Raw genomic sequence first — 24,995 nt, 5'->3', positions numbered from 1 at the left:
CCTCTGCGTGGGAACCAGAGTGGATTGCTCTATAGTAATCATCAGGCCTTGATCTGTGAATAAGACCGTGACGATGCCCACGGCTGAGTGGGTTGTGTGTCAGAGTCTCCTCGGATAAGCGAATCGTCCCAATACGGAAAAACGCATATCCGACATAGCTACGGTAGGCGGCGACTATGGCCGTAAACCGGGAGTATTCACCGCTGGCTATAAAGCGGAGGCATCTCCCATGCGGAGGGAAGATGGCATTGCAAAAGTACGCGTCCTTCCTATCCAGGGCGGCATAGTAGCCCCCCGGAGGCAAGGATGGAATAATGGTTCCCAGGGATACCATGCAGAACTTCAACCTTATCCCAAACCGGTTGAGTCCATGCAGGACCAGGAAGGTCTGACCTGTGGTCGAGTGGGGGACTAGGGCAAACGGGAGTAAAACCGCTAGCCCCTTTTGTCCGCTGAAGGGGGACAGGGCTGGAGCAATTTTAAGGTGGTACCTATGCTCCATCGTGCGCAGGACCCAGCGACCTAAAAGTAACTGGGGCCATGCCAGGAGAAAGCGGGATCAGGATCCCGTCCTGCGACTGGTACACCGCCCTCCGGTGAACCTTGGAAGGTCCGTCTTTGGTCCCAGTGGTAATTGCGAGGGACCTCGACTTTGGCTTTTTAGGGGGCCTGACGTTTGTCTGCGACCACCTTGGCCTTGCCGTTTTCCAGAGTTCTGCCTCTGGCTAGGCACAGAGTATGGCGGCTGGGGCCATAAAGGCCTGCGTTTGGTCGCAGGCGTATACATGCTGAGACGCATTAGGACCCTATTGTCCAGCAGGCTTCGCAGTCTGGGGCTGTCTCTGCCGCGAAGATGCCTTTACCAACAAAGGGTAAATCCTTTCCCCCGTCCTCCAAGACGGCAGCGAACTCTAGGTGGGAGGTTCGAGGGAGAAACTCCTCCACCCAGGTGCCATAAGTATCGCAGCTAAGCAAGGCTTGTTGCTTCGCACCCCAGAGGTGTAGGGCCCTTGCAGAGTACACCTTGCATTCGCCAAGGCTCTTTCCGCTTCGGGGCTGGCGCCCGCTGGCCATGATATCAGGATCGTGGTCCTGAGCATAAAATCCGCGCATATGGGGTGACACGGATGCGTGTCCGGACGGCCATGGAGGTACTAAAAGAGGGCACGGGCCGAGTCCCTGACTCACTCGGACCTTGCCCAACTCGGCACCGGGGACCGGCATCGGGAGGCGTATCGGTACCTGGAACGAGATCCAGACCCGCAACCAGAACGGTGTCGGGAGGTCGACCGAGATCTCGAGGCTCGGAGAAGAGCTACAGGAGTCAAGGTACCTGCCCCGGTGCCAGATGTCGGAACGGTGCCGATAGCGGGTCGGCGAACGGGACACCGACCGGTGCAGTGAGTGTGACCCGTACCGAGGAAAACAGTACCGGGACTGCCAGTGGTGTCCGGTGTGCCGACAGGACTTGGCGCGTCTGCGGGACCGTGATCATAGACGGTGCCGCTCTGCTGTACTGACAGGGGACAGTCCCTTGAAGAGACTGTATTACCCGTACCGGCGGTGCCCGGGTCAGGCAGCACTGACTCCGTCATGGCACTGAGAGCCCTCGCCGTTGGTAACATCTCCGGCGCGCAGGGAACAGCAGGCTCAACCACAGTGCGTACTGGGGAGCTGTCAGGCACCGGATTCGACGGCCCTCGTGGGGCCGGGATCCATGGTACCGAGGTCATCAGAGCTTCGGTAGGTGCCGGCGCCGGGAGAACCGAGTTAGATAAGCCGTCTGGCTGGGGTGCCGTCAGCACTGAAGCAGCGGGAGTAATACGCTCAACCACGGCGCGTGCCGGGGAGCCGTCGGACACCGGATTCTACGGCCCTTGCGGGACCGGGATCGACGGTGCCGAAGCAGGTGTCGGTGCCGGGCGATCCGACTTATACTAGCCCTCTGGCCGCGGTGCCGTGGGCACAGAAGCAGCTGGAGAAGTAGCTCGACCACGGCGCGCGCCGGGGAGCTGTCAGGCACCGGATACTATGGCCCTTGCGGGACCGGGATCGACGGTGCCGACGTCATCGGTGCCGCAGCAGGTGTCGGTGCCGGGCGATCCGACGTAGACGAGCCCTCAGGCTGCGGTGCCGTTGGCACGGAAGCAGCCGGAGCAATACGCTCAACCACGGCGCGTGCCGGGGAGCCGTCAGGCACCGGATTCTACGGCCCGTGTGGGACCGGGATCGACGGTGCCGACGCCATCGGTGCCGCAGCAGGTGTCGGTGCCGGGCGATCCGACGTAGACGAGCCCTCAGGCTGCGGTGCCGTTGGCACGGAAGCAGCCGGAGCAAACGCTCAACCACGGCGCGTGCCGGGGAGCCGTCAGGCACCGGATTCCACGGCCCTTGTGGGACCGGGATCGACGGTGACGACGTCATCGGTGCCGTAGCAGGCGTCGGCGCCGGGCGATCCGACTAGACGAGCTCTCTGGCTGCGGTGCCGCTGGCACGGAAGCAGCAGGAGCAATACGCTCAACCACGGCGCGTGCCGGGGAGCCGTCAGGCACCGGATTCTACGGCCCTTATGGGACCGGGATCGACGGTGACGACGTCATCGGTGCCGTAGTAGGTGTCAGCGCATGGCGATCCGACTAGACGAGCTCTCTGGCTGCGGTGCCGCTGGCACGGAAGCAGCAGGAGCAATACGCTCAACCACGGCACGTGCCGGGGAGCCGTCAGGCACCGGATTCTACGGCCCTCGTGGGACCGGGATCGACGGTGCCGACGTCGTCGGCGCCGGGCGAGCCATCTTAGACGAGCTGTCTAGCTGTGGTGCAGCTGACACAGAAGCAGCAGGAGCAGTAAGCTCTACCACGGCGCGAGCCGGGGAGCTGCCAGGCACCGGATTCCCTGGTCCTGGGGGACTGGAATCGACGGAGCCGAAGTCATCGGTGCCTCTGCAGGCCGGATAACGCAACTGAGGCGAGCTCTCTGGCTGCGATGCAGGTGGCACGGAAGTAGCGGGAGCAGGGGGCTCAACCACGGCGCGTGCCGGGGAGCCGCCAGGCACCAGCAGAAATCGTAGACTCTCTCGACCTCGGAAGAAGGGAACGGTGCCGAGTCGACATCGGTGCCGGCGACGGTCGGTGCCGGAAGGCCCTGGTGGTACCGGCGGGGTCCGGTGCCGAGGAGGCGCTTCTGCCCGCCGCTTGAACATCGCTCCGCGCCCAAGGTGGAGGGGCAAGTGAAAGTCCCGCACCTTTTTGTTCTCGGCTTAAAAGCCTTGCAAATGGGGCACTTATCTGTCAAGTGTGATTCTTCAAACAGGAGTCATGTAGATCTCTCTTCGGCCGCGGCTTCTGGTAAGCCGGGCCCCTTTTGAAAATCTGGTGAGCCATGCATGGCTCCGGCACTGGGCTCATGGAAGGGCTACTTCCTGAACCCTCGCTAACTAAACTAACCATGTTAGCAAAGGAAAAACGTATAACCATAAAATAATATATAAAATGTTATAACTGCATAATTATATATGAGAAAACGAGTAGCTAGGGAAGTGGAGGTCAGCTAAGCCGCGCTCCACTGTTCCAACGACCGACACGGGCGGTAAGAAGGAACTGAGGAGCGGGTGGGCCGGCAGGAGTATATATGGAGCGCCATGGTGGCGCCACTCTAGGGGGCGACCTGCCGGCCCACTGAGTGGCTAGGGTAAAAGTTTTCCGACGAATGTGCACGCGCGGCGCGTACACCTAACTGGAATGGATATGAGCAATCACTCGAAGAAGAAATGCGAGTTACTAGACTTTTAATACTTTTAAAAAGGTAACAGAGCCAATCTTAAAAATGATGTGCATGGAGAGTAGATTCAAATAAAACTTCTAACTGCAACTCTACCATGCTAAACAGCAATGGACAGAAAGGACTGATTAATTATTATTATTATTATATTTGTATTGCAACAGCACACTGGGCCCCAGTCGTGGAGTACGGCCTCATTGTGCTAGGCATTGTACAAATGATGCTCCCTACTCCAAAGAGCTTACAATCTAAGTATATTCTTGGGAGAATTTCAAGAGCACAATACAAAATGAAGTGCACTTATATCTTCCCCATGGATCCTCAGTGTTTCCAAACTGGCCTAAGCGTAATATTTTCCTAATGTAAACGGGAAGACAAACTCAATACTCTGTGATGCTCCTTCCTCCCTGGAACCTGTATTTTATTTAACATATACTCAGCCATGTGCACATGAAATGGGATGGCCTGTTAGAAAAATGTCACCTTCACATCAGTTGTGCTCCTGAAATTAGTCTGTTATTTAATATTTGTATGCAGGTAACATTCACCACATGCTAGGTACTGTCTGCGCACATGCACAAGAACCAGGATCTACTCTATCTTACAATCTAAGGCTCCAATCTTCCAGGTGACAGTGCACAGGCTGACTGCTGCACTCACAGGGAGCTCCGCAGACTTAAATGGGTTTTGCTGTGGATGCAGCACAGAGTCTGCATGCTGTCCATTGCGGGATAGGGCCCTTGGAAGACCAATAAAAAAGCAAGCAAGTTCGATCTTAAACATCCGAATATGAAAGTTATACAAATATCAGCAGTACCCGTTGTTATATTACAATGATAAAAATACAATTAATAAAATAAATCCAAGAAAAATGTTCATCTCTGCTCCTCATTGAGAAGAAAAGACGTATAACACTGTACAATTAAGAAGAGCAACAGCATTTTTACTCCAGGCTACGCACTCAAAGATTGGGGTGAATTTTAGACTAGCCCAAGTTTTACACAGCCACATAACTGTCTGTATTGTACACAAATACCAATGTCATGGCATAGATCTCTCAGGCACAGCCTCGCTAATCTTCTGTTCTTTATGCCACCACTCCTTTATGCTCCCTCTTTAGCTGGCATCCCCTTTTCTCTGTGACAAAACTACATGAATTCTTGATTATGTTTAAAATACATTGTGGTGGGGGAGCATGAAAAACATGCCACTTCAACACCCACTGGAATATGACAAGCTGAAGAGATAGAGTGAGCACGCGTGCTAAGCTTTCATGCTTGACTTCCTCACTGCAAACTTCTGCCAAGCACAACTTCTGCAAGATGAGAGTGGCATTTTTTGAAATATCCACTTTCCATTGCTTCAGACATACCATGTACATGATGTAGCACCGCTAGCGTTCTGTGCATCACGTAATTAATATATCATGCAGAACAGATGGGCTTGATAGTTTTAGAATATTTAAAATATACAGAATCTTTATTTTGTATCAAGTTTTAAAAAAAATTCACATTTTTAATTCAGAGGAAAAAAAAGAGGTTCTGGTTAGCACAATGGGTGCTGGTTCAAATTCGAGCTTAGATTATGAGTCAAATGAGTTTGACGGGACAGCCTCATTCCATGTTTGCATTTGGCCACCATAACTAGCATGAATAAAATCCCTGCTTCAGAAAAGACTAGAAATTCAACAGTGACAGTGGTGAGGTGAGAGAGGGATGGGTTGATTCAGGTCAGCCCTGAAGTATATCGGGGTCGGGGAGGGGGAGAGGAGAGAACTTGACTGGTGTAATGCCTGACTTCTGCCAATGCTATTAGTTTCTCATTTTCCTGAGGATTAAATGAGTACACAAACGAAAAAAAGAAGATGAAAAGTTATAGCTAGTGAAAAGTGCTAGGTGCAAGGACCATAGGATTGTGTGTTTAACATAAAATTTCTCATCCCAATAAATACAAATGCAAAATGAATCAACTATCTTCAGACTAACAAATCCATGATCACCTATGACTGCACAGTTGTCACAGTACTGCAAGCCATGGCAACTCAGAACTACATGCGGGCAGCACAGATAGAACTCAGATCCTTCTGATTTTGAAGCAGAGGTTCCTACTACATAAGTGAGAATCTTCTTCAGCTGTGAACAGTATAGGGCCTGTGAAACAGCTTAAACAGTTCCAGTTCTGTCCAGCAGAAAGCAATGACAGAGGTGCACACAGTATATTAATGAGAACTTATGATTATGTACAATGTGAGTTTCTATGACTCAGATAACAGTTCCCAATAGCCTAACACAGTGTTTCCCAAACCTGGGATGCTGCTTGTGTAGGGAAAGCCCCTGGCAGGCCGAGCCGGTTTGTTTACCTGCCCCGTCTGCAAGTCCAGCCGATCGCAGCTCTCACTGGTTGCGGTTCGCTGCTCCAGGCCAATGGGAGCTGCTGGAAGCGGCGGCCAGTACATAGCCTCGACCTGCACCGCTTCCCGCAGCTCCCATTGGCCTGAAGCAGCGAACCGCAGCCAGTGGGAGCCGCGATCGGCCAGACCTGCGGACAGGGCAGGTAAACAAACCGGCCCAGCCCACCAGGGGCTTTCCCTACACAAGCAGAGTCCCAAGTTTGGGAAACACTGGCCTAACATATTATGGTTTACAAAAAGTCCTGATGAATTATAGCCATACCTGTACGCAAATAGCACAAGTAAGAAATATACATGCTCACTACTTGATATATAAAGAATACAGGCTGTACTGTTGATTTATTTTTATTCACAACTATGCATATAATATCTTAATGAATAAGTGGAGCAACTGTAACCTGTTAACTCCAAATAAGTGAAAAGAAATCTCACCATATCAAACATCCACACTATTAAACATGCTATTTAAAATGAGCGTATATTCTATACCGTGGTTTTCAAACTGTGGGTTGCGACCCAGCACTGGGTCATGGAATGTAAGACACTGGGTCTCAGCGGCTCTAGCCAGCACCACCGACTGGGCCGTTGGGGGTGTCCTGTTGGGGGTGCTGCCCAGTTAAAACAGGTTAGTCCCTACCTGTTCCGACACTGCGCTGCATCCCAGAAGCAGCCAGCAGCAGGTCTGGCTCCTAGGCGGCGGGGGGGGGGGGTGTCCATGAGCTGCCTCCGCCCCAAGCACTAGCTCCACACTCCCATTGGATGGATCTCAGCCAATGGGAGTTGGAGGGGCAATGCCTGCATGCCTCCGCCTAGAAGAAAAACCTGCTGCTAGCCACTTCTGGGGCGCAGCGTGGTCCGCAGGACCAGGCCTGCCGCTGCACCCCAGCTGCGCCGCTGACCTGGAGCCACCAGACAACAACCCGTGCCCCAACCCAGTGCCCCAGCCCTGAGCCCCCTCCCACACTCTGAACCCCTCATTCCCAGACCCATCCTTAAGCCCTCACTCCTGCACCCCAACCCTCATCCCGAGCACTGAGCCCCTCCCATACCCCAAAACCCTCATCCCCAGCACCATTGGGTCGTGGGCATCAACAATTTTCTTTAACTGTTTCGCCAGAAAAACAAGTTTGAAAAGCACTGTTCTATACTGCACGTTTCCTCTGTACTAATTAAAAATTCCTCAACTATCTATCACTCCATGATGGACAATGTAAATAAATGCAAGCCAGCAAAAGCTGGCTCTCCTTCACTGGCTCAGTTCTCAGTGGAATTATTTAAAGCTCTGTATTGGTGTCAACGTTTACTGCATTAAACTGTGACAGATGTTCTATAAGCATTAATGTCATGCTATCACATTCTTACAGTAGAATGAAGTGTGGATTCATATCAACAGCAATTAAAAGCAAAAAAAAAATAAAAAGGAATCTGACTGAAATGTAGCGGTTTTTATGAATTTTTCTTTCCTCTATTGGCAAGAGGAAGAGCTGAGCTGTGGCAAGGGAATTGTATGGATTTTTTAAATGAAGTAAAACAGCCCATATTGCAGATGTTTTCCTCATTTAACTTCTTACAAAGCTCATAAGGCCAAAAGGTCTCCATTATGTCTGCCCTCACATTTGACTAATCAGTCTGCATCATGTAATCCTCCACAACGTAGGGCAAACGTACATCATCACAATGAAATTCAAAAGGCAACTATGTGGGCTTTTTGAGTCTTGCAACTGGGTTATTTTTAAACAGCTAGTTTTACATATCACACGTGAGCTTCGCTGCAGATAAAGCCTGCCAAAACTGAAAAGGCAACAAGTAAATAATTTAAATCACATGTTTAAAGCTAATTAGGTTAAAAAATAACAAAAAGGAGAATAAAGATGTATTCTCAAAACTCCCACTTACCTAATGATCATATTATTTATGCAGGAAGAACAATATACTGCTTAGCATAACCTTTGGTGTGAGCTTGAACAAGTAATTTAAACTCTCCAAGGCTCAGTCCCCCATTTGTAAAAATGGGATCGTAATCCTTCCTTTTCCTTCTCTTTGTCTGTTGTGGCTATTTAGCCTGTAAACTCTTTGAGTCATGAACTGAATCTTACTAAAGGTTTTTACAGTGCTTAGCAAAATGATCTCCTGATCTCAGTAGATATCAGGTTAATCCGCTGGCGGGCCGTGAGACAGTTTGTTTACACTGACTGCCCACAGGCATGGCCGCCCGCAGTTCCTAGTGGCCGCAGTTTGCTGTTCCTGGCCCATGGCAGCTGGGGGAAGCGGCACGGGCTGCAGGGACATGCTGGCCACCACTTCCCACAGCTCCCATTGGCCAGGAATGGTGAACTGTGGTCACTAGGAGCTGTGGGCGGCCATGCCAATGTGAACAAACTGTCTCAAGGCCCGCCAGCGGATCACCCTGATGGGCCGCGTGCGGCAAGTGGGTTGCCCAACACTGCTCTAGGTGCTACCACAATACAAATAAATAATAATAGGGGTTAATAATTCGGTCTCTCCTATACAAAATGAGGTGGGCAGTTGTGCTGTGTGTTCTGTTACAGCTTCCAGATGAATTTCATTGAAAGCCCAAGTAGGAGAAAGTTACAATAGCCCAGCCTGTAGGTGAGCGAGGCATGAATGACTGTAGGTCCACATTAGAGAGAAGACAGACTTTCCAGAGCTGGAGATGGAACCCAAAACCCAGAGATGGAAACGGCTACTCCAAAATGCTTTCTCAACATAGAATTCCATGCTGGGAGAACACTCCAAAGTAACTTTATAAAAATATTGTAACTCACACATTAAGTGAAATATCTTAAAACCTAAACCAAAGAACAAGATGTAAACCACACTCAGTTTTATGAACTGCATGGGCATTCCTACACCAACAAACAATACATCGCTTAACATGAATGCTACCTACCTCCATTAAAATTATCTGCCTGCTTAAAGGTCTCTTGAAAAAACACTGCTGCTAAATGAGCTCGTTTCCTGATGCTGCTTTTATTAGGTCGTCAAGATCATGTTACAAGTAATTTCCCTGGCTGCAGGGTTTTCACAGGTTTTAATTCTATTAAATAAAATAAGTATAATCTGGTACCAGAATTTATCTGTGGTTTCTCTGTCAACATGAACCAAGTTTAGATTTAACACCCTCTAATGATTTCCAAACTAGTTGCTGGGGGACACCAAGCCACAACCAAGGAACGACCATGCTAGTAGGTTCTATTGTACAGTGGTATTCATTTTCCATCAAAAAAATTCAGAACAAGTGAAGTCTGACAGAGCACACAGTAGTACAGGATGGTGAGAGGAGAATCTGCTATGAATGCTCACTGTTCTTTCAGTCGAGCCTTTGGCAACTAGGAAATAATTACTAGTAAAGGAGAGTTTCCACAAGAACCAATGCTACACCAGCTCCATGCATACAATTCCCTTTAAAGTGCGTGCAAAGCAACTGCAGCACCAGACCCTGCAGCATTAGACTCACACAGGATGTTATTTCTGTTGTTTCCATTTAACTAACAAACTTCAGTTTGCCCTTTTTATTGCAAACCTCTCTTTAAAATGCCTCTGCATTACTGAAGTGTTATTACTCCCACTTTATCTGAAGGCTGATCTTACATGCGGTGAAAGATTGGACAGCTATAGTCAACTTTTCAGATGTGAAGTCTGTGGCAAATTTAAGTGGCCACTTAAGATTAACTGTTTTGGCCCTGATTTTACTCTCACTTACACTGTAACTCAACTGATGCCAGTGGAATTACACTGGTGCAAGAGGAAAATCAGGCTCTATTTTTTATGTTATTCATTCCTCATGAATCAGAGTTTAGAAGCTTTTTTTTTTTAAACTAATCCACAGAAAGTGTAAGGTAACAGTGTCTCCCCTTCAGTCTTACTATCTGCCATATGTCGTCATGATGTAATCTTCTAGCTTGTGTTTCATTCTTGTGAGAGTAGTCTCACTCTGTGCACTGCAAGAGAGCTGAGTGGGTGGAATTTAGAAATGGACTCCATTTCTTATGCATTTTCTATTAAGCCTAGTTTGAAATAATCTCTCTTAATTAAAACACTGCTTGTTTTTCTAGTCTGCCTCTAGATAGTTTTTATATTTTACATAGCATCACAGAAAGGTGGGGCTGGAAGGGATCTCGAGAGGTCACTCAGTCTAGCCCCCTGAGCTGGGGCAGGACCAACTACAGCTAAACCATCCCTGGCAGGTGTTTGTCTAACTTGTTCTTAAAAACCCACCAATCACGGGGATTCTATAACCTCCCTTCGAAGCCTATTCCAAAGTTTAACTACCCTTATAGGTAGAAAATGTTTCCTAAAATCTAACCTAAGTCTTCCCTGAAGTAGAGTAAACTGATTACTTCTTATTCTCTATGTCCACTGATGGTAGGACAACAGATACGGTTCTCTTTATAAAAGCCCTTAACATAGTTGAAGATTTATCACATCCCCACTCAGGCTTCTTTATTCAAGACTAAAACATGCCTAATTCTTCCAACCCTTCCTCCTAGGTTAGGTTTTCTAAACCTTTTATTATTATTTGCTCTCCTCTGGATGCTCTCTAATTTGTCCACATATTTCTTAAAATGTGGCATGCAAAACTGGACACAGTACTCCAGCTGACTCCTCACCAGTGCCAAACAGAGCCGTCAGATACAATATGCCTGTTAACACACCCCAGAATTATATTGGCCTTTTTCAAAACTGCATCGCATTATTGGTTCATATTCAATTTGTGATCCACAATAACCTCATTAGATACAACCTCCCAGTTTGATAGCAGATCACTGATAACTACTCTCTGGGTACAGTTTTTCAACCAGTGGTGCAACCACCTTATAGTAATTTCATCTAGAACACATTTCCCTAGTTTGCCTATGAGGATGTCACATGGGAATGTGTCAAAAGCCTTACTTATATCAAGATATATCATGTCTACAGCTCTCCCCCACCCCCATCCACTAGGCCAGTAATCCTGCTGAAGAAAGAACAAGGTTGGTTTCGCATGATTTGTTCTTGATAAATCCATGTTGGCTACTATTTATCACCCTATTATCCAACAGGAACAAAGGAAAATATATAGCTTTTGGAAGCCTGATGTTGGGCTACACTTTGATTTGGCTTACTTGCCTGTGAAGGCATATGAGGGTGAGGCAGAACTCTCCCCACCATGTGCCCCTGTGCAGGATTCCATGTAGGAGTAAGTGGGTGCTATGTGCCTGCTATTTCCAGACCCCAAGAAGGTATGTGGGAGTTTAGAGGAAAGGAGGGGAGTAGATGGAGCCTTGCCTCTCCTACCCCAGCACATGGGCCAGTGGGGAGATAGGTAGCGGCAGAGACCAGCAGCAAATAACTACTTCTCTGGAACAAGAGGAGAGTAGGGATGGAAAGGTGCCACACTGAGGCACCATTCCTTCGTGGGGCTGCTCCTGGGTCAGTGCACCAATGGGTCACCCAACACACAGAGCTTGTAGCATAATCAACATTGAAAAGGTACCAAACTGAAGTTAGTTTGAGAGAAAATTCCCCATTTCACAGGAAAGATCGAGTCCAACATTCCACTTCCCCAACATCTGTGGAACACCCTCGAAGAGCATATAGGGTTTACAGAGGATTGAAGATGAGTTCTGCCATAAGGAGCTGAGAGGAGAACTTTGACTGCTTTATCTGCAATGTGTGAATGAAAAGTGAACTCAGATAGACATTTCTATTACATATTCATAAAAACATTAGAAGTTTATAAAAAGGAGGAAAAAGATTGCCGAACTGTATATATTTCATCATGCCATGAACACAGTAAAGCAAAACAAAGCAGTCTGAGTAAATATTTAACAGCAAAAGCTGAAATTGATCCTCTTAAACATCTGTGATAACAGACAAATAGATTGCAGTTTCCAAGTAGGAAATTCACTGTGAATGTTACCAAGAAACAACAACCACACGATCCTTATGTTCACTTTTATATGAATACCCCCAACACCTTCTGAAAAATCATATTAAATGCATTTGCTGGACACCTAGAATTATTAAACTGCAATGTGACTCTCTCTGAGGACTCAGTTAAAGCTACTTCATCTAGCAACCTTTACATCCAAAAGTCAGAATTAGCAAAGTGATTGTGAAAGTACAACTGATCATTATTTTTCCTCTCAGACTTGTAGCCCAATAGTGATATCACCTTGAACTGAAACCCATAGCAATGGGGATGACCACTATGTTTGTGTAGGAGTTATTTAATGAACAGATTTATCCACAGCTAATTTGTTCCAACACTTGGAATTTTATTTTTCCAGCAACAGCCCCAGAGACCAAAGCAATACAAAATTCTCTTCAAATAACTTGATATCAAACAGTTCCTTGTTCCATATCTTTAAATTACAATAATTTGAAAAGTCAATTATTGTGGGGTCTCTTATCTCGAGGAGACCAGACTAGCATCTTCTACATGGTGGTGATAATGTAGGACGTCCTATTGGGTTACAAGGAAATTAGAAACCTTTCCTTTCAGACCTTTAAGTCTTCTATCCTATACACCCAACACACAAAGCTAAATTCTATCCTGAGTTTCATCTCTGCAAGTTCACTGAGGTCAATGAGGCTAAATGGCAGTAACTGAAGGCAAAATTTGGTTTACAGTGTGTATGGACAACTTACAGTTTGAGACACAGAATATTTAAAAGCTTTCTTGTACTGCTTGTTGCACCCTAGTCTAATCATAAACTGGGGCAGGTCTCACCTGTTAACTCTGCTGCTTGGACACCTGGGACAGCAAGCTGCTCTGAACAGCACCTGAAAATATTTAGGTTTGAGCTTCATTTTGCTAATGGTTTCTAAAGGGATATCCAAGAGCACAGACTTCTTGTTCTATGCTCTTGCCTAACCATACACAATCTGCTGTTCTCATTCATCTGCTTGATATCTCCATGGAAAGTGACAATGCCTCGTTTCTCTAGCCTAAACTTGAAAGCCTACCACTGAGCACAGTGAATGTGGAAGGTACTAACTCTGATACCCGAAACTAACCAAAGATGCAAATTCAAAGGCTATCTGCACCGTAGCAACTTTCCTGCTGCAAGAACAAATAGTTCACAAAGCTGTAGGCAACTTTTTCACTGGAACAGCAGCAAGCAACTGGCGGGTGTGAATGGAAACTATTGCTTTTAACATTCCTTTATGTATACAATATGCCACAAGGATCATAAAACCCACAAGCTTGCTGAAAAACAGGTATCACATGCTGATTTGGTAGTGTCGCTAGAATGAGCCAAATCTCCCCCAGATTTCACTGTTATAAACAGGATAAAATATCTTGCCAGGATTGGACACTTCTACAGCAAAACCAGGCTGAAATTTAAATCCTCAGTGTTCACAGTAATCACTTCTGTAATTGCCCTCTGAGAGAATGTGGCGACTGTGCATTCCAACACAGTCCACATCCTGACCAAGAGGGGATGGCTTAGTGTGTCAGCATCTGCTCTTAAATACCTCAGTTCCTTGGAATCACAGGCTGGAATCTTGGCATGGCTGGCTCATCCCTTCATCTTTCCAAACAAGATAAACTGAGTACTGTACCTACAAGCATGGGGGTGTTTTGAATGAGAACTTAAAGAGTTGAGGTTCTGACTGCTCTGCTTGGACATGAAAGATTTTGTGAAACTTTTCATAAGGAGAGTGTTTTTCTTTATGTAAGTTTCCCCTCCTCCTCCTTTTGGGTAGCATGCAATTAACCATTTAGCTGCCAGCATCCACTGCAGTTGAGGCTGCAGTTCACTGGTATTGTATAGAAATAGTTTTTGAAGAATGATGGCTTTACTTCAGGGTAAAAACCTTTATGTAAATGTAAAAAATTCCAATTCACGATTAGTTACTGACAAAGTCTAGCTCTCCCTATCTGCCCACTGGCCATTAGGTAGGGCCAGCCACCTTGCGATAAGGATCTATGATCCAAGTAGAGAGATCTGGATTTGATTCAACTCTCCATCACTTCCCAGGCTACAAAGCCTGGGAACCTTTCAAAGGTACATAGAGTCTCAGAGTTTCACAGTATACATAAAATAGTTCACAGGATCAAAAAGGGAAATAAGTCATTGCCCCTAGAAACAAGATTACACACTGCTAGCACTATACCACCTCTCTGGTATGGAACCAGCCCTGATAAACATGTACTCCACAGTACCAAATGCTACAGTAGAGATTCCCAAAGCAGCTTCACTACCGTTTTTGATTTAGCTGATTGTCTTACAATCTCTACAATAGCATGTTTATCTGAACAGAACAGAACTTGGCTCCTTTAAGGCGTTTCCCTAACATGAATATGACACTTAAAAGCAGAAGGAAAGCTAGAAAAGCTTTATCTTTGGCCACACCAGATAAAACCCAAAAGGGAGGCCTTCTCCGGAGCCACTTCTGATTCCCATAACAACATTCAAAGAAGACATTCAAGGGCACCCACCATATTACACTTTCTAGTGGAAAACTTTTTGCTTCCTCTGAATTTCAGGCATTGGAGTTTCCTTTTAGCAGGCTAGTTTGTATTGCCAAAGAATGAAAGCCAATTCTAAACTATCACTGGACCAAGAGAAGATCCTTTCCAGTTACGGAAGAAAACATCCTGTAAAATTAAACTTTTAAAATGTTGTTTTCAGTGGATGCGTTCACTGAATTTCATTTTCATTTATCACTCATTATTTTTTATTATTATTGGCATGGTATCATGAGAGGGTAAACAAAATGAGATTTTCCAGCATGAAATTTTCAAACAGCTTCAAGGGGGCCTCGAGATGTACAACCCTACTCTTCTACAAGCAACTGAATAAGGGTCCCACCCAACTCCCCTTTAAGTAAGCAGGAGTCTCTCCAGCGACATCAGTGGGAATTGGATCAAGTCAGAGTCTACAGACATGAGCATGCACAACATCCACATCTGCATTCACGTTGTTTGGGGAAAGGAAAACATGTGTGCAAAGTCAGAGGACAGAGCAGGAAAGATGACATTAAGAAGAAAAAGGAGCTGATACGAAGCCCTGACACAAGTTTTCAGAAAAAAAAACTTTTGATCTAAAGAAGAATACAAAGACATGATGGTCCCTGTATATTTAGAGATGCAAGATGGGTGAGGTAATATAACTTAAAGCTTAAACTTAAAAGCTAAATAATGGCAAAAATCAACAGAAGAATACTATTTGCCAGAAGGCCAACAGAGAGGAGGTAAGGTAAAGCTTAAACTTTACAGAAGCTGATCTACAAAAGATATTACCTCACCACCTTGTCTCTCCAAAAGAGAATACTTATTTCTGAATTTATCTCTCAGAGGTGTTATTTACTGTCTGTTGAGCACTGACTATATGTTCAGTATGGACAAAACATCTTCCTTACCACCCCTCTGTCGGCCTTCTAGCAAACAGTATTCTTCTATTGATTTTGCCATTATTAAGCTTTTTTTCATAGACAATCTGACTCGGTGTACAAACACCAGGACAACGTGCACATGCACACGCAAACCAGTAACAGAATCCCTTTGCATCTGGACATGAAATTGAATATGAATGCCTCAGCTGAAGCCATCATCGTATGGCAAATTTGCCATTCCAGAATCTGTAAGGCAGGTTACCCAAGCCATACGTCCATCCCCCAAATAAACTTCCACCATACTAAAGAAATATTTTTGTGAAAAGCTGTCACTGAAAATACTTTCTTTAATTCTATATAAGCACCATTTAGGTCAACTATAGCTAAAGGTCTGTCATTGTTTCCATTATGAAGCCCTACTTCTAGTTATAAAATCTAGCTATAAAAATCTGTGCCAAGATTAAACTTGGCACATGAGTCCTCTGAGCAGAAGTTAAGTTAAAGTTAGCAACCAAATTCACTTAATCACCGTTAAATCACACGAGTGCAAAAGTTTCTGGTTTTGATATTTTGTTTTCCTGCCACTCAAAATTAATCATTCCTAAAATTAAATATTTCAAACCATGAGCTTGATTTTCATCTCACTTTCAGAAGGTTTTACAGCAAAATAACTCCACTAACCTTAACAGAGTTCAATTCCTGATTTACACTAGAGAGAGATCAGAGTTAGGCCCCATTCATTCAGAATGAGGCTTAACTCAGTTTTTGTGTATTCTACCACCCACCTTTTATATCAAAGCATTAGATCAGCTTAATATTTAATTCCAGCTTCTGAAAATATAGAATCATTTTTCTCTGTAGAACTGATAATATGCACAAGATTGGATACGCATTTGGTGTATGCAGCCAACTCAGGTGCTCATGATAGGAGTATGCTCAATTTTATAGGTGTAGTTTTGCACACAAATATGGGAGAGATTGTCTTCTAGACAGGCTGTAAATTTAGCTCTAAAACAATTAAGTAGAATCACAGACTGCCCTTGATTCACTCTGAGACCCCCTGGAAGTTATACACTAACCTGATGCTGCAACAAAGGGAGCTTTAAGTGTCAACAGAGAGCAGAAATCTTCCTTTAGTTTTTCTTGGAAAAGATGTTACTGAACATGAACAATAGCTACTTTGCATCAAAACTTTTCTATATACCAAAGTGAGTGCTGATGAGGGAATTACTTGGATTGAAAAGGACCATTCCAAATCTCCTTTTAAGTTAAAACCAAGTGGAGGTTACATTAAAAAGTCTTGGCAGAACATTGGCACCCAGTTTATTTTAAAATAAGTCTTGAATATTTTGTAAAGGAGACCTGCCTCTTTTGTGAAACATAATACATAGTTCAGCATCTGATCTCCTAAAGTTAAAAAAAACACCCAAACTTTAGACACACATATTATTTTTCAAAAACAAAATACCATTATTAGCATTTTTCTGATTTTCTCTCCCCTTCCTCTCTCCCAAGTTTGGAGCCAACTTTAGGAATAGGTGTCCAGGCTCCTCAGTCTACTCGCCCATACTCCCTCCAGCTGTCCCTGAGAATTTAATATTGGAAGAGCTGTGAGGCACAAACTTCAGTGTTCATTCTGCGAAGCCAATGCACTTAACGTATCAGTTTGCATCCCTTTCAGGCCAAAATGCCCACCTTGGCACATTTCGCTAAAGAGACCAACAAGAGGTAGATGAATTTCTCGAATCATATATGTTAAATTGCCCTCAAAGAGGCAGTAACCTTGTCTCCATAAAGAAATTTTTAGACAGTAATCCCCCTAGCGTTCAAGGACTTCAAAGTGGCTTCTCGAGCAGGGGTGGGCAAACTACGGCCCGTGGGTGGCTTCCGGCCTGTCAGATGTTTTTATCCGGCCCTCAAGCACCCGCTGTAGAGTGGGGTCGGGGATTTACCCCGCTCTGCCCACCCGGCACTCATTTCCCTTGATGATCACCATCCTCTGGTACACAGAGGCACGAGGCACACTGCGCATGTGCGCCTTCACTGCTCTGTTTCCAGGATTGGAACCCCAACCCTACGTGGCAGCTGTCCGTCACACACAATGCAGCAGTGCCCCCAATCCCCTCCTGGTCTCCTATGGCCCCACCCTCAAAAGCCTCAAAACCACTCAGGGGCTGCACCCGTCCCAGCTAGGGTGCCACTGCTGGCCCCTAAGAATCTCCGATACTACCCCTGTAGAGCCCCTCCCCACCACACCCCATGAATCCCTCCTCCCCCCACCTCAGTACCATCCCTGATAGAGCCTCCCCCCCTCCCCATGCTACACTCCTAGAGTCCTCAAAATGTACTCGCTCATCTAGCACACGTAAACGCCTTCTTTAGGAGCACCGTTTGTCTCTATCACATTTCAGTCTTTGCCTTTTCCAGCTCATCTTGATCCATAGTTTCTTGGTGCTACAATGTGTTATCAATTACCCTACAATAAAAACACTGACAACTGTTCCATCCCCAGACCCCTCCCCCTCAAAAATCTCCATGGGTATGAAACAACACAGAAATCAACCATTCCCTTTAGCCGAAAATAGATACAGTGCTCAACTAACTCTCAAGGAAAATGAACGGCAAAAGGGGAAGATGACCCTCTTTACCCCGGCACTTGTTTTTGCCTGTTTAATTAGACACATCTATGATGCCCATTGCTACAGCATCTGTAGTAGCTCTAATACCATTACATTAATCAGCCTTTGCATATAGTTATGTGCCTACATGATCAATGTCAAGCCTGCTGCCCTCCCATGGTTTGGAAGACTGTAAAATACCACTGTCATAAACAGATAGTTAAGGGTTAATGTCTTTTACCTGTAAAGGGTTAACAAACAGGGTACCAAACACATGACCAGGGGACCAATCAGGAGACAAGATACTTTCAAATCTCGGTGGAGGGAAGCCTCTGTTTGTGTTTTTGGGGTTTTGCTTTGTTCTCTCTGGGTCCTGGATGGGACTGCACGTGCAACCAGGTTTCTTGACAATCTCCCTGCTACAGTCTCTTATATATTCAGAATAGTGAGTAATTTAGTAAGAAAGGTGGTTATAGTCTTTTGATTGTTTCTGTATTTGCAAATGTGTAGTTTGCTGGAAGTATTTTAAATTGTATCTTGCTGGGGGGGAGGCTTCTTTCTAGTTTCTATAAGCTGACAGACCCTGTAACTTTTTACCTTTTTTTCTTTTTATTAAAAGTTTTGCTTTTAAGACCTGTCTGATTTTTCCCCCTTGTTGAGGCTCAAGGGAATTGAGTCTGTACTGAACAGGGAGGGAGGGGAGAAAGGGGAATCCCTTTGTTTTAGATTCACAGAGCTTGAATCTGTTTTGCCCCTGGGTGAGGGAGAAAGGGGGGGGGGGAAGGGACACTCCTCCCTGTTTTAAGATTCAAGGAGTTTGAATCACGGTAATCTTCCAGGGTAACCCAGGGAGGGAAATCCTAGGAAAGGCAACGGTGAGGAAAGGGATTTACTTTCCTTGTGTTAAGATCCAGGGGGTCTGGGTCTTGGGGGTCCCCAGGGAAGGTTTTGGGGGGACCAGAGTGTATCAGGCACTGGAATTCCTGATTAGTGGCAGCTTATCACATCTAAGCTGGTAATTAAGTTTAGGGGAATTCATGCTAGTACCCATATTTTGGATGCTAAGGTTCAGAATTGGAAATTATATTATGACAACCACTATTGACCTGACAAAGTGAATCAAGGCAAGTTTGTGTTTCTAGTCCCACCCTAGATAACCAATTACACTTATCTCTTCCATATCTGCCATCTCAGTCACTGGAAAGGAGTCACTAGTCATCTAAAACAGTGCTTCTCAAAGCCGGTCTGCTGCTTGTTCAGGGAAAGCCCTTGGAGTCTGGGCTGGTTTGTTTACCTGCCGCATCCGTGGGTCCGGCCAACTGCAGCTCCCGCTGGCCACGGTTCGCTGCTCCAGGCCAATGGGGGCTGAGGGAGGCAGCATGGGCCAAGGGATGTGCTGGCTGCCCGTCCCACAGCCCCCATTGGCGGAGCAGCGAACCGCGGCCAGTGGGAGCTGCGCTTGGCCGGACCTGCAGACAAGGCAGGTAAACAAACCGGCCTGGACCGCTGGGGGCTTTCCCTGAACAAGTGGTGGACTGGCTTTGAGAAGCACTGCTCTAAAACATAGATAGAAAGTTCCCACTGTTCTCTGAAACTTCATGCCTTTAAACTGCTGCAGGATCTAACTTACACCAGGTTTAAAAATTCAACAGTACAGAAATCTCGTATCCTCTCTGTTTTCCCCCAGTGACTCCTGACAAGATATTTGCTAGCCACACTTAGTGCTAACAGTACAGACTCCATGATGCACATGAGGGAGGGATAGGCACACAAGGATGAGGCTGCGCTTGCCCTCACAGCAATGGAGAGAAGATACAGCTGGGCATATTGGGTCCTGGTTTCAGAGTCCCTTTCTGCTGGAAGGCACTTTCTGGCCAGAGACCAGGCTGACATCCCTGATATGAAGCCCAGCATAGCTTGGGTTGGGCCTTGGTTTTCTCCTCAGACTGTCACTGGCCTTATGCGGAATCTCTTCTTGTGTTGTGAACAGTAGGACAAGTTTTTGTATCACATTCACCTTCTTCAGTGAAATCACTGCACATGTCTCCTCTTCGCAAGGGATCGGGATGGAAGACCCTTTCACTACCTTTGGGCAGACAGCATCAATAGGTTAGGTCCATGGACTCTGCAGCCATGTCCCAGTTTGACCCTCATTTATTTCATCTTTGGGTGCAGAAATGTGAGAAAGCGCTTACTCTCTCACTGTCTGTACATCATACTTGCCAATGGCAGACCTGGAAATGTTCACAACGTGCAGCGGTCTCTCTGTGTCCAGGGATCACTAACAGTAGGGGCTGACTGGGAAAGTCAGAGCAATGTAACAACAATACTGAGCATTCATATCCATGCACATACCAGAGGCTACTGCGTGTAATCTGATACAGGACAATAAAAAGTTGCTTCTGTGGAATGCTATTGTGTCTGTTCCCAAACCTCAACAGGTGAAATGGGTAGTTATAGGGATGAGGAAATGTACACTTAGAAGGGGGGAGAATATTAAAAGTCGTAATTTTTCTAAACTAAACTTTCATCTGAAAATCCCCTTGTTTCCCTGTGCGGCCCCTCTGCTCAACAGCTGGTGATCATGGAAGGATGTGGGATTTTCCTGCTGCCTGTGGTGAACTGCACTTTTAGCAGGAAAAAAAAAAAAAAAATCAAACAAGCAGCTGGCTGCCTTGCAGTTTGCTTCTCTTTCAAGCTTTGCATTGCCCTTTGTTCTGTATAAAACAGTAATCTTGGAAAACAGAGTGAGGCCTGGGGACTGCCCAAATGGTTCGATAAATACTAGCTTGAGGCAAAAACTTCTCTGTGTGGCTCTTTTAAAAAAATATTTAATGAATTCATTTACTTACATTATTTCATTACATTGATGTAGACGTTACAACCTGCTGCTGAATTCAGCAGGGGTAATGCTGGAGAAAGGGTGGTGTCTTACTGCGTAAATTAGGTATAGCACACTTTGGAATATCTATGGCCACACTACTCAGAGAATGAAAGAGATCAAGGGACTCTTGGAGTACCATAGCATGCCATCTTATAAATGGACTGAAATGGATCTGACAGTCCGAAAGGACTATAGCTAATTTTAGTTTATGGTAGACTGCAGAATCAAACTACTTAACTTTAAAACTGAATTTCAAGAGTGAGTTTGTTGCTGTCTGTACTAACACAACAGTATGTAAGTTTCACTGGTGGGGTCTCATTTTAAAAAGAAAGACTAAAACTGCAGCACAAGAATATTTGACAAAGGATTGGCACTTACTTTAGACTATTAGCATGAATTCTTTGTATTATCAGAGCACCAAGGAAACCCAATCATGGACCAGGACCTACCCCGAAGAGCTTATAATCTAAGTATATGACAAGAGATAGCAGATGGATACAGACAGACGGGAATACAAAAAAAACAATTAGACTAGTCTTATACAAACTCTAGTTAAGATCCCAGAAACACTCTAAAAGATATGTGCATCACAGAAAGAACCAAAATGTCATGGTGTTTGTGATAGTATATGTCTAATGTGTACATGCAATTCCTAGTACTATACATAAAGATCAGGCTGCTGAATGTGTTTATGGCTGGAGAGATATTTAATCGGCCCTTTGAAGGCTGAAGTACTGGCTCTATATATGCAATTGTGATAACTCTACACAGAAACCGGGTTACAACGTCCACACGAACTTGCTCCCATGCACTGCCCTTGTCTGCACCAGCTTGTAATGGCTCTAGACACAGCCCCTTCAGCACCTTCCCATGACCAGCATGGCCCCTGCACCACAGGGTGAGGCAGGAGGGGCTGGCATAGGAACAACTATTCAGATTTTATATCAGCTGAAAATTTCCTTGGATTTGGGGAATCCTCAGCTGTCCATTTAGGGCAGATTTAATCCCTTTATGCTGATCTAGTAGCTCAAAGGGACTTTTTCAGGGAGAGGATTTGACCCCAAACGTGTTCAGTTTTTGAATGTTTTTTTCTCCATGCAAAGGCAGGTTCAACGAAAAAGCAGCACAAGTTTAAAAATGCATAAATATATTAAGAGCTGAATTTTCAAAAGTGCTCAGCATTGATCTAACCTTGCTCCTGTCTGAACAGAGCTAAGAGCTTTTGAAGATCCACCTCGAAGCGTTAAGTGAGACTCTGGGATAATTGCTTCTTAAAAGGGAATGCTCTGTATTAAGGGCTATATGCAATAGGAACGTGTGTGCTATTTTTTTTTTATTAAACAAACCACACAGTTTTAGAGCTATGTGGATCTCAGCAGTCTGCACGGGTTCCTGTCAACATTCTCTTGATTTTGATCCATATGGATTTTCACAGTTGAATTTTGCTTTGAGTTTCTGATTTGAATAAAGCAAATCTTTGCCAAAACCCCATGACTCCAAAACCCCATGGAACCATGAATTTGGCACGTTTTTGATATGGAAGCTGTAAATTGTGCCCAGGTTCACTTGAAACTGGGCCACAGACCTTTCAGTTATGAAACAGCAAAACTTCCAGCAAACAAGGTCAGAAGTTTGATTTCCTAAGAAAGTGAAAACCATGTAAGTTTTGCCTTGTTTGGAGTTTTGTTGTGAACATTTTGCACAGCTCTAGTATTTTTCTTTAGCCTGAGTATTCCTCAGACATACACATACTGCATGGCTTGACAAAAGGAACAAGCCTACACATTCTTTAAGTAATTCTGGTTTTCTGCTTTACAAGTTTCAGTGAAAATGGGATTTAGCTCCGTCTTGCTACTTCCAACACAGCTGCCCTATGCCCTAATAAGGAAGGTCACATCTATGATTGGTGGCACTCAGTCTTCATGGCTTTACATGCCACAATTACAAGATAAAGCTATGCACGTTTTAACTGAAAAGTAGAAAACCACAAAGTATGTTGTAAATCACACACTATCTAAGAGCAGCAAATGTCTTGTTAAAAAACCACATGTGATTCTGAGTGAGCTGCCAAGCATTAAATCTTTTGAATATGGTTCTTCTTAACAGACCACATAATTTTTCACACTTTTCTAAAAGTTTTATTTCAGATTTCAAAATAGACACAGGCATACAGAAAACACATTTGTGAAGAAGCTAAAAAGATCAGAGAGTAAGGAAGGAAAAACACAGAATCCACACCTGGGCAAGCCAGAGACGTGAAGGTACAGTTAAGTTAAGGGTGGGAGGGGGCAGTGTCTACAAGCCAAACCTGAAGTCAAGTAAGTGGGGAGCAGATTGTAACAACACACATAAATGAATAAGCTCACCAGCATCATCGCACTGCCAGCAAGACAACAGCAGCCTAATCTCACTGAATTACCGTTATTCATAGATTAAAAAAGGCTAAACTGACCTAGGCTTTAATTGGGAGTTTGAACTTCAGCTGAGCTCAGAAGGGGACCATAATACAACGAAGCGCATATCAGATATATCTAACCTGTCATAGAGTTTTCAGATGTACACAGTTGCTCTCTCAGCTTTTCCACATCATCTGGATGAACCTGCTCATAGAGTGTGCTGCCAAACCACTCCGACTGTGGCTGGTTCAGCACTGGAGTAACGGAATCTGATACGTAGATGACTCTCCCGGTCTCAGCTGCAACTACAAACAGGAATCCATCTGCTGCCTCAAGGATAAGATGTTTCAGTTCCTTGCAAAGACAGGATTTAATTAGAAGGCCAGCAAGAAGAGAGAATTAAAGAATACATCTGTCACCCTCAACTCAACACTTCTGTGATCTGAATGGCTGGTCAAATAATAAGGGACTCACATTTTCAATGTGGTACTGATATAACAATGCATCCAATTTCGTAATGAAACAAAAATTGTTAATCTTAGTAACTACAACATGTTTTATCTGATGAGCTCAATGCAGTTTAGAAAAATTAACTAACTAAGCTACAAAACTCCCCTCCGAAGTGAGTATCATAAAGAAAGGCACAGACAGGGAAAATGACATGTTGAAGATAATACAACATTTCCATCCTTATTGAAATGTTCTATACAATTTAACAGAGTTGAAATCAACAGGATTCTTTTGAAGTGTAATATGATCTTTTGATATTATTCAAAATCTGTAAAATCTCATAAGGAACGATATATTTTTAATAGTTTTTTTAAAACATTCCAATAGAAACTACAGCAGACATAATAAAAAAAATTACTGAAAGATTATTAATCTCTATCAAATTCTGTAGAATTTTTCCACATAGGAAAAGAGGGTCACTACTGACCTTTTCCATTCCCTGAATTATTTGAATGCTAAGGGCCAGTTTTCAAACAGCCTCCTTTTATGCACAGAACTCAGTGTTCCTGTTAAAGAGCACCTACCTTTTGTGTGTGCATAATGTTCACTGTTGCATGCACAACCTGGGCAGTTAGTCACCCAACAGATTGACCAGTGCACGCAATTTGTTCTTTGCACGTATTAAAAAAAAAAAATGTACAGCAACTTTGGCGGAAGCAATCAGTTGTGCAAAAATGGGTTGATGAGGAGCGAAAAACATGGTCCTATCTTTTATTTCTGTTTACTCAGACTCCCTTCTTAACACCCACCCAAAAATCTGTTGCAACTGAAACTTGTATAGCAACAAACAAGGTTTCTCAAGCCTCTCTCTTCATTGTCCACTTTATTGTCTTGATTAAATATTTCAGTCTCTTAAATAAGGGTCTCTGAGTGCTGCTACTTCAGACTTTTGTGACTGTTACTTATGGTGGAGGCAGGGTGCCTAAACAATGCAGGTCTGTGCTAGACCCTGCTGTCCACCCACTGTACATCTCACATTTAGTCTCTCACATTGATCTACAATAGAGCTTAGATAGCAAGATACAGTTTAGGGAAATTCCAAGCTCCAT

The 24,995-nt window shown here is 44.8% G+C and overlaps 1 protein-coding gene across 11 annotated transcripts in view; it reads right to left on the bottom strand.

Moving 5' to 3' along the window:
• The window catches only part of ARNT2 (aryl hydrocarbon receptor nuclear translocator 2), a 142,501-nt gene that overhangs the window by 71,174 nt on the left and 46,332 nt on the right, over nt 1-24,995 (bottom strand). For all 11 annotated transcript variants that reach the window (XM_030577697.1, XM_030577687.1, XM_030577688.1 and 8 more), the window contains one exon: nt 23,577-23,790. In XM_030577697.1, coding sequence (XP_030433557.1) covers nt 23,577-23,790 — 214 coding nt within the window. The remainder of the gene's footprint in view (nt 1-23,576; nt 23,791-24,995) is intronic.

This window comes from Gopherus evgoodei, chromosome 10, assembly GCF_007399415.2.
Source record: "Gopherus evgoodei ecotype Sinaloan lineage chromosome 10, rGopEvg1_v1.p, whole genome shotgun sequence".
Lineage (NCBI taxonomy): Eukaryota > Metazoa > Chordata > Testudines > Testudinidae > Gopherus > Gopherus evgoodei.
This window is presented reverse-complemented; position numbering and strand designations above follow the sequence as displayed.